The sequence below is a fragment of the Meles meles genome, chromosome 2 (assembly GCF_922984935.1).
Source record: "Meles meles chromosome 2, mMelMel3.1 paternal haplotype, whole genome shotgun sequence".
Taxonomy (NCBI): Eukaryota; Metazoa; Chordata; class Mammalia; order Carnivora; family Mustelidae; genus Meles; species Meles meles.
Genome location: NC_060067.1, coordinates 186,452,280 through 186,462,802, shown reverse-complemented (window position 1 = coordinate 186,462,802; position 10,523 = coordinate 186,452,280). Strand labels below are relative to the sequence as shown.

The window sequence follows — 10,523 nt, the reverse complement described above, 5'->3', positions numbered from 1 at the left end:
ACTTCATCTAGAAGAGAAAACGTACAATGGTAAGTAAAAGAACAATGATGGAGGCCAAAACAAATGACAAAACATGCTATAAATCAGTACCAATTAAAGCATTCTGATATTTCTATAGGTATAAATAAAGGTCAATAGAAGAGAGCAATAGAATAAAACAGAACGGACCCATGTACACATGTAATTTAATACACATTAGAAATCTACTCAAAAAGATGGAGAAAGGACCAATCATTTAACAAATAATGTGACATTAACCAAACAATGGAAACACATAAAATTACATTTCTAACTCGTAATACTAAAAAAAAAAAGAAAAAGAAAAAATATAGATGGGTTTAAAGACCAAACATAAAAACAAAATTATGTAAATTTTAGGTGAAAATATAAAATAGTTGGATAATCAGAGGCAGAGAAGACCTACGGAGGAGATATAAAACTCAGAAGCCATGAAAGAAGTTATTGAAAATGTAATTGCTTAAACATTGGTTGTAATTGTTCAAAGAAAGTCACCATTAGCAATACTAAAACACCAGAAAAGGATTAGAAGAAAATGTCTGTGATATGTATAACACCCAAAGAGCTTACAAACCAGAATATATTAAGATTCAAGATTCTACTATTGTAGGGGCGCCTGGGTGGCTCAGTTGGTTAAAGCCTCTGCCTTCGGCTCAGGTCATGATCCCAGGGTCCTGGGATCGAGCCCCACATCGGGCTCTCTGCTCCGCAGGGAGCCTGCTTCCTCCTCTCTCTCTCTGCCTACTTGTGATCTCTGTCTGTCAAATAAATAAATAAAATCTTTAAAAAAAAAAAAAGATTTTCTACTATTGTAAGACGGTAATAAAAATAAGTCGGTTTTCAAAAATAGGCAAATACAAGTGGCTAATAAAAACATGATAAAATGCTCAGTCTCAATAGTAACAAAAGGAAAGGGGATTAAAAGAGCATACGGAGGGCACCACTTGGGTGGCTCAGTTGGTTAAGTGTCTGCCATTCGGCTCAGGTCATGATACCAGGGTCCCGGGACTGAGTCCCACACCAAACTCCCTGCTCAGTTGGGAATCTGCTTCTCCTTCTCCCTCTGCCCACTCCTTCCCTCCCTGGCTTGTGTTCTTTCTCTCTCAAATAAATAGTAAGTAAATAAAATCTTTTCTTAAAAAAAGAGCATAATGAAACCCCCCTCCACCCCACCCCAGATTATAAATATTGAATAGCATGAGTCGGGGGAGTGAGGGTACTCCAGAGGAAAGCAGAATTGGCTGTCAACAGGGATAGCCTTGTTAAATTGGCAGCGTTCACCAAAAATATGAGATATCATGACCTTTGGCTGAATAATTTCATTTTTGCTTCACTTCTTATAGAATGACTACTCATGAGTGTCAAGATATTTGGATCACAACAGTTACTGAAGTTTTTTTTGTAAGAGTTTTTTAAACAACCAAACTATTTATCAACAGGACAACAATGATGCTATGGTACATTTTGCCCCCTTCATAGCTAGTGGGAAGGGTAGGGGACACAGAAAGTCGTTTTTATTATTTTTGTCATTTTCCAGCCTATATAATTCTGTGGAGGTTTTAAGTATCTTTAAGTGGGTTGAGTAATTAAAAAAAAAAAAAAAACTTTCTTTAAATAAAAGAAAACACAGGTGGAGCAACTGAGTGCAGCTCATCCTTAATGCCAGGTCTCTTCCTGTGTGGGGCCATCCAGTCGCTCTTCCTCATCAGCAACCCGCAGGGGTGATGGAAAGAGCTCCTGAATGAATCTGGACTCTTCTGGAGTCTGAGACTTCCAGGAGATTCTCCCATCCAAGTACTAACCAGGCCCGACCCTGCTTAGCTTCCGAGATCAGACGAGATCGGGCGCGTTCAGGGTGGTATGGCCGTAGACTCCAGGAGATTCTCAACCTTCATTCCAGTCTGCCTTCGGCTTCTTAACAATTCATTAAAATTATAGCTGTGTTCTTCTAATGGCTGCTTTTATGGCCACCTGTTCTTCTGACTCCTACAAAAGGGGGATCAAGGTGTGTGTTTCCTCTCTCCATGGGAGGATGTGCAATTCCGCTCATCTGGCTGCCTTGTCATCTTGTGCAACACTGAGGCAAGTCACGGTGTATTCACCGCTAGTCTCAGGAGCTTAAGAGAGACACTTTAGTGGCATCTCGAGTTTATAGGGCAGGCCCCATTGGACAACTTTTATCTGTAATGATTTCAGCAGATCATTTTAGTGAGTAGAGTGAGGGGTTATACCCATAGATCTGGGAGTCAGGCAAAACCTGGGTTATGACTTAGCTACAAGTTTAACTTTGGACACCCTCATCTATAAAATGGGGACAATACTAACAACAGAAGCTACCTTATAGGCTTGTTGATTGGATCAACAAGAAACAGTGATTACACCCTGCCTGGAACAGAGTAAGTTCCTAACCAATTATTACTTTCCAGAAACTGGTGATGGAATATAAAATTTAATAAGACACAATTCCTACCTTTGGACTCATAGAATGGTGCAGGAGAAAGAAAGCTAGATTCACAACTAAATTCTGCCTTTTGTTCTAAATGCTATGATAGAAATTTCCATTACCAGAGAACGGCCAAGCCCAGTTGGGAGGAGGCAAGATCTGAGCCAAGTTTTGGAGGGCAAGGGAGGCCAGGATTTGGGGTGTGGTGAGAGGGCAGGCAGGTGTATAAAAAGGAGTGGGCTACTTGGGGCAGAGGGAGTCCCAGGAGTGGCGAACCCACAATGAAGCCTGGGGGCGGGTGAAGGCAGTGTGCCATTAGCATGGAGGGCATGACAGAGAGTGGCACCAAGGGAGGTAGCCAGAGAGACCAGCAGGGCCATGAACTTGGGAGTCTCAGCATTCCCAGAGGGCTTTTGAGGAGTTTCAATTGCATTAGATGTTTAGAGTATCATTCACAGACAGATGTGGTTGCTGGAATTGTTGGGGTACAAAAAGGAGAGGCAGGGAGACCAACTAGGAGGCTGTGGAGTGAGGGATGACAGCAAAGAGGGGTGGCCTTGGTGCAGTCAGCAGGTAGACCAGGCAGGGCCTGGTGATTATCGGGAGTCGGGGAGAGGAGGTGTAGACTGAACCCAGGCTCCCACACCCGGTAAGAGTGAAGTTGTCAACGTCGTGGAGTCAGCATGAAAAGGGAGCTCCGTGGGGGCAGACCAGGCAGATTTAGCACTCTTGCGTGTGCTCCCCACAAGGAGACGCATCCCATTATGGTGGTTCAAATGCTTGTCTTCACGCTATCCACTCCATACAATAGCAATGAGGTCTCCACCGTCATAAGGGCAAACACCTTGTAAACACATGTGGAAATAATCATCTAGTTCCCTTCCTCTACCAAGGAGAGAGCTTCAATCTAGAGAGGTGAACGGAATTGGGGGAGGAGTTGGGAGTTGGTGGCAGTGTCAGGACCTGACCCCTGGTCTCCCGTATTCCCGGGCAACTGTTCTCTCCACTGCACTCAAGGAGGAGCAACGTTGGCCCCAGAGCTGGTGACGGTAGGTGGAATTCTTGGTTCCTCGGGCATTAAGTGGCTGATGAATACTGGTTTGTGCTGAATTCCTTGCCTTCAGTGTTGAGGGAGAAGTCTCCTTCCTGTTATTTTGAATCAAGCTCACTTGAATAGTAATGTTGGAATGAAGTGGGCTAGAGGTCTAGACCCTGCTGCTCACTAGGGGAATGTATGTGCAAGCTGCTTTGATCACAGGGGTCTGCAAGCTGAGAAACCTCTGACCTTCTCTGCAGAGGGGTTCATTAATGCTAAATTCTCTGCGCCACCACAGCCCGCCTTCTGTGGACCCCGCTATTGCTTCAGTCTCCTTTCCACACTACTCCCATAGCAAACTACCCTTCCAGCCTGGCCAGCCAGCCCTAGCCGGCCGGGTCTTGCTCTGTGCTTCGGTCCATGCTCTCCCGAGAACTGGCCCAGGAATCGGAAAAGATGCACACCTGCCCCCTCCACTCCTCCTCTGCTTTCCAAATTCCAGCCCTAGCCCGAGGTTTCCCATCACTCCTCCAACCTGCACGATTTCTCACCCCTCTGAACTTCGCCACTCTTAGTAGCTTATATTACACCATGTAACGTTTAAGGATATTTTGGTTTGCAAAACTATTTCCTTGTCCTTTCAATTACCTCCTTAGGATGCTTTGAGAAGCATACAGAAGGGTTCATGGAGCACTGCTGGACCTCTCTGGGTTTCCTAACCTGAAGGGGTTGGGAAAGAGTTTGCTAGAACTGAGGAGCCTCCTGGGGAGAATAGAGATAGTATTTTTAAAAGAAGCCCATGGTACTGATTTTTTTTTTTTAAAGATTTTATTTATTTATTTGACAGACAGATTTCAAGTAGGCAGAGAGGCAGGCAGAGAGAGAGAGAGGAGGAAGCAGGCTCCCTGCTGAGCAGAGAACCCGATGCGGGGCTCGATCCCAGGACCCTGGGATCATGACCTGAGCCGAAGGCAGAGGCTTTAACCCACTGAGCCACCCAGGCACCCCATGGTACTGATTTTGATTCAGAAGGAAAGTTGTGTTTGTTGTTTCTTTGTTTGTTTAAGATTGTATTTATTTATTTGACAGAGGGAGCACAAACAGGGGGGAGTGTGGACAGAGGGACAGGAAGAAGCAGGCTCCCGCTGAGCAGGGAGCCCCATGCAGAGCTCCATCCCAGAACCCCAGGATCATGACCCTAGATGAAGGCAGATGCTTAAACCGAACCACCCAGGCACCCGAGAAAGACGTGTTTGTATGTGTTGGGAGACCGGAAGCACTGATGTTGTTATTTGGAACTGTTTTCTGGCACAGTCCCTCCCATACACCCAACTGAGTGTCATGCACAGTAATGGGACTTCTGAACAAAAAGGCCCAAGTTATTTCTCCAAAACCTCTGCTGGGAAACTGATGAAGGAGCTGGCCTGCTGTAGGTCCCTCTGATGGAAGGCCGGCTTCCACATTTGGGAACCCCAGGATTCTAACTTCTCAGTGGCAGGGGAAATGCCAGTGCCCAGCAGAAACAGGGCTGGGTGCAGAGCCCATCTCTGGCCGGACACGGAGGAACGGCAAAAACTGCTGAGGGCAATGGTCTTGTTAGCTCAAGGGACAGACCTGGGAATAAAAAAATATTTAGAGGGCACTTTTTACAGGGCATTCTGCCGCTGCCTGAGAGTGTTGGTGATATTTGGATAATTATGGTTAAATAACACCCCATCAGTACCTACAGGATTACACTGGACCTCGCTGAAGTCAATAAACTTGGTGAAATGCCCAGGTGGAGAAAATTCAAGATATGACTTGTAATGGACATCTTGCCCTTAGCCCTTCCCCTCCGCGCACGAAAAAGCGTCTCTCTCCACTGCTCCGCTAGGGGGCAGGAGAGGTCACATAACGCTGAATTAAAAAAAAAAAAAAAAAGAAAGAAAGAAAGAAAAAAGAAAAACTCAACTTTTCCCCCAAACTGGTTTCCATCTCATGAAACCGAATCCTCCAGCTGTGGCGTCCCAGACGCCCGCCCCGACACGCCCCTCGCCCGCCGCCTCCCCCCTGCGCCCCTGCCTTTGCCCGGTGCTGTCGGGTGCTCCGCAGACCACGGTCCCGGCACCTCTGCCCGGGCGCCCTTTGCCCTGAAGATGAAGGTTTGGCTGTTGCTTGGTTTTCTGCTCCTGCACGAAGCGTTGGAGGAAAGTGAGTGACCCTGGGCGGGGACTACCCAGTTTGCGCCTTCATTTAGCTTTGATCCCCAACCAAGATCCTCCCGCAGCCGACAGTCCTCCAGCCAGCTCTTTCTGTTAACTTTTGACCTTCCAAGGCTCGGCTTTGGCCCTGCCCGGTGCACCTGCCTCTTATCTCGACTCTCCACCTCGGGACTCCCCCGGGAACAATGACCATTACCCCTTCCCTTAGGGTCCCCACTAGGAACGCACCGGTGCTCCCGGAAAGCCCTTGGCGGGCAAACTGAGCATCCCCCGCCAGCGCCTGGTCCACCCCCAGTGTCAACGTGTCTTTCTGGGAGGTGGCGGCGGGAGCCGGGAGCGCTGGCTCGCTGCCACCTCTGCGCGCGCGCCTTCTCCCCGGATCTCGGCTTTTGAGGGCGGTGCCATCCCAGCAAGGCGATTGCTGCTGATTCTTTGGCAAAATTCAAAGGGTCCTCCTTCTCCCGCTGCTGTCCTTGATTGATTTTCGTATGCCACCCTGGGGTTGGATCTTGCAAGATCTACTTAATCAAAATCCAGCCGCTGTTAGCACTTCTTAACTGATAGGGAAAAGATAAAGAAAATGCATTTTTGTAGAGCATAGGGGCTCCCCAGTGCCTCTTGATTTTTTTTTTGAGCATGGGCCTGTCCTGGACTCACCCTGTTGTTTAGACTCACAACCAGGGTCAGGCTTTATTTGTGTGTGTTGTGTGTGTGTGTGTGTGTGTGTGTGTGTGTGTGTGTGTGTATTCTTGTATCTATGTTTATATATGACTTTAGATTTTTGTTGGGTTGGCTCCATTATTTATCCAAACAGTGTTATTTACAGGTATAGTACATTTGGCCCCTAGGTACATCCTGGTATTCTGGAACCTCCCTCGGAATTCCTCAGCTACAGCCGCGAGTTTTGCTTAGTTTTGCTTGAAAGCAGCTTTTGCTATTAGGCAATCTCACTCTGGAACCACCTCAACCTGACTCACATTTTATCCACTACTCAATCCTCAGCAGTTCCTGTATTTCCCGTGAAACTGGAGGCATTTGTGCCCTCCCCCCCACCACCATGTTCTAGTTTGTGAAGGCCAAGATGGTCCTGGGGCTTGACGCTGAGGTGAGGACCCTCCCGTCCTAGAGACTTGCTGAATCAAACCTGGGCAATGCTTTTGTCCCAGGAGCAAGGGGTACTCTGCCCAGAGAGGAGCTGGCATGAGGTCACATTGTAAAAGGCACTATTAAAAGGCTCCTGGCAGGGCGCCTGGGTGGCTCAGTGGGTTAAGCCTCTGCCTTCAGCTCAGGTCATGATCTCAGGGTCCTGGGATCGAGTCCCGCATCGGGCTCTCTGCTCTGCAGGGAGCCTGCTTCCTCCTCTCTCTCTCTCTTTCTCTCTCTCTCTGCCTGCCTCTCTGCCTACTTGTGATCTCTCTCTGTCAAATAAATAAAAATCTTTAAAAAAAAAAAAAAAAAAAAGGCTCCTGGCAGGTCCTTGAATGTGACTGCTCAAGTGCCAGAAATGCAGAATCTGGTATCTTCTCTCTCTCTCTCTTTTTTTAATAGGTCAGGAGATGGCCAGACAAAATAACTTCCAATAGCCCGTTCGCTTGGTTATACAGTACACCCATGATGCCTCCTTCCAAGGGCCAGGAGGCAGGCTCACCCACTACCTCCTGGGTCTTTCCCAGCCGGTATGTGTCCACATCATGGGATGACTGCAAACAACAGCCTGAATCTGTTAGTCTCTATTTAAGTCCAATGTGATTCATAAAAACAAGAAAACTTTGCAAGACAGAGAAAGCTGAGCACAAAGCCTATTTTACAAGAAATAATGGTACATTTTAGGTGTGCTAATAGTACTGTGGCTTTGTTTTTAAAAGTATATGTAGATGAGCGATCAAGAGAATATTGAATCCATAATTAGAAAAGTATATCTGCTTCATTAAATTATGTAACTGTATTCTTAAACGCATTAAGAATATTTGTTTTTGTTTTTGTTTTGTGTTGAGTGATCACGTGGCTGGCTGGGCCAGGAACCGGCCAAAGACAGAGGCATATACAGAAGCCGTCCAGCGCCAGTCTGATGGGCAGGTTGGACCAAGCTACACCCAGTCCATCGCAGAACACACACACCGCAGCCACAAGGCCCATGACTCAACTCAGGACACTGCCTTTTATTTTTCTGATCATTTCTAAAACAGGTCTTCTGATAGTAGAAGGCTACACTGCAAGCACATATTTGTTCTACATCTGGTTCTACCCCAGTGATGTTTGCCTTGCCTAAATCTGAAATGCATTGTTTACATCTTTAGAAGTAGTACAATCTTGTCTCATGAAAAATGAGAGCCAGAAAGGCACCTGCTACTCAGGAGGCATGAAAGTGAGGGACTGAGACCGCAAACAGCTCGGACCCCCTTTAGAGTCAGGTCCAACATCCAGCCCGGGATTGTCAGCGTTTGTATGGAATCTGTTCCTGCTGGGTTTCTTCATATGGTGCTGCTGTTCTTACATACTAGAGTATAAAATCCCAAGTCCTTACTGGTGTTTCATTTACATAAATATTTACATAAATAGTTTTAATATTTTCATTTATTTAATACATCCACAAAAATGGATTTGTTCCTGTCTTGTTGAATTTACCCCAGACCTTTAGTCAATGCTAATGTGATCTTCAGTCTCACATGGGCTTGTTTTGTATCCCGTGGAAGGTTCTGTCTCGGGGAGGACAGCAGGAATTTGTTGTGACACCGGGCCAAAGTAGCCGATCTCTAAGGAGGCAGGGAGGGAGACACAGGCTCGTGATTCTTCAATCAGAACTCTAGCATTTTTGCATATCCATGTATTCCTTGGAAAAGGAGTATAAGAATTAGTTCAGAAATCCTTATAACGAAAAAAGAATCCTTTTTTCATTAAAAAATAAATAATAAAATAAAAATAAATTTAAAAAAATAAAAAATAAATAAAAAATAAAAATCCACATCATTCAGGAGTGTAAATAATGGTTCTAAGCACATGGGATCTTGGCCCATATGTTTGACAAAAAATAATCTCCCATCCTTAGAGTCAAAAACGAGCAGAGTTTGATGGTGACAGAGAGACAGGGCAGGTGATGGCCAGACGAGTGAGTCCTGAGGACTGATGCCTCTCCCTGGACAGGGTTGAGAGACCCCACCTCTGTGGTGCCCATAATCTAATGGGGAGGACAGCAAGTGGACCAACAAGAAAAGCTAAAAATAGCAGGAAGTGCTAAGTGGCATAAGGAATCGATAACCCAGACATATTCGTTCCCCAGGGCTGCTGAAACAAAGCACCACAGACCAGGTGGCTTAGGACAACAGAAGTTGAGTGTCGCCCAGTTCCAGAAGCTAGCAGTCAGAAAGCAAGGTGTCCGCAGGACCAGCTGCGTCTGCAGCGCTGGGTGTCACTGCCTCTTCCTGGCTTTTGCGGTGGTGGCTGGCTGTCCTTCGTGCTCCTGGGCTTGTAGCTGAATCACCCCAATTGCCCCCTGTTGCCACGAGGTGCTCTGCATCCTATATGTGTTTGAACGTCACGTGGCATTTCCCTCTGTGTGTGCCTCTCTTTATTTTTTTAAAGATTGATTTATTTATTGGTGTGGCCGGGTAGGGGGAGGGGCTGAGGGAGAGAATCCTGAAGCAGCCCACCCACGCCAAACCCATCCCTCCCCCCCTCCACTGAGCCTGGGGGCTTGATCCCACGACCCTGAGATCATGACCTGAGCTGAAATCAAGAGTTGGAGGCTTAACCGACTGAGCCACCCATTGCACCCCATGTGTCTTTTTATAAGAACAGCAGCACATTGGATCAGAGCCCTCTCTGATGACCTCCTCTTAACTTGGTTACAACCACCAAGATCCTATTTGCAAATAAGGTCACACGCAGCCCTACGGGGGTCGGGGGGTAGGACTTTGGTGTGCCATTTGGGCACAAGTCAACATGTAACATGGAGTCAGAGGACAGAAGGTGCCCAGAGGGGAGTGGGAGCATGGTTTGGATAGGCGAGTCAGGCCTGGCCGGAGAGAGGACTCACAGGCAGCAAGTGTGGGGAAGAAGAGGTGTGCAGGGCAAGGGCGGGGTGTGGGGAGGGGGGGTCTGGGGGTTGGGGAAGCAGTGCAGCAGTTTCCAGGGGGTCCCGTGGCCAGCGTGGCCGGAGGACCGATAGGTGGGAGACAGGAACTGGCAAGCCTAGTAGAGCACAGGAAGACTCGGGGCTTTATTCTGAATGAGATGGGAGTCACTGGACGGTCTTGAGCAGAGGCGCGCCCCTGACGCGACAGATGTTTTTAAAGGCAGGAGTGCTCGGGAGGAAGTTGGGAGCTTCACAGGGAGCGGTTTTAATAGTCCGTGTGCTCAGTGGCTTGGTCTGGCGTGGCTACCGTGGCTGTAGGCACTTTTTCCGACAGACGAGGATCAGGTTCTATGAAGCCAAAAGGATTTGTGGCTGGATTTGATGCGGCCCAGGAGAGAAAGGAAGAACCACGTGGGACTCTGAGGTTTTTATCCTGAGTTGCTGTGTGAATAGAGTTGTCATAGGCTGGTAAAGGGACATGGGGGATGGAGCCAGACGGAAGGGGCCTCCGGAGGTCAGTTTGGACACGTTCAATTGGAGATGCCTGCTAGCTTTCCAAGTGGCCGTGCTGAGTAAGCGACGGAATATTCACATCTGGAGTTTCGAGGCAAAGTCAGGACAGGACGAGGCAGCAGCTGGCAGCACAAAAATGCTGCTGGGACCCAGGAGGCTGTGTGAGGCCACTTAGAGATCGAGTGTCCTAAACAGCTGAGGTGAGCTGCAGGGATGAAGCCCTTGGAACTTCGGTCATTC

The 10,523-nt window shown here is 47.5% G+C and overlaps 1 protein-coding gene and 1 pseudogene across 1 annotated transcript in view; one reads left to right on the top strand and one right to left on the bottom strand.

Annotated features, from left to right (window-relative positions):
* Window positions 1-1,779: 1,779 nt before the first annotated feature.
* Window positions 1,780-1,890, bottom strand: LOC123937621 (annotated as a pseudogene).
* A 3,680-nt stretch (window positions 1,891-5,570) lies between these two features.
* PDGFRL (platelet derived growth factor receptor like) overlaps window positions 5,571-10,523 on the top strand; it is an 84,660-nt gene continuing 79,707 nt past the window's right edge. The window contains exon 1 of the mRNA XM_045988108.1: window positions 5,571-5,687. Within this exon, the coding sequence (XP_045844064.1) occupies window positions 5,633-5,687 (55 nt within the window). The 5' untranslated portion in view covers window positions 5,571-5,632. The remainder of the gene's footprint in view (window positions 5,688-10,523) is intronic.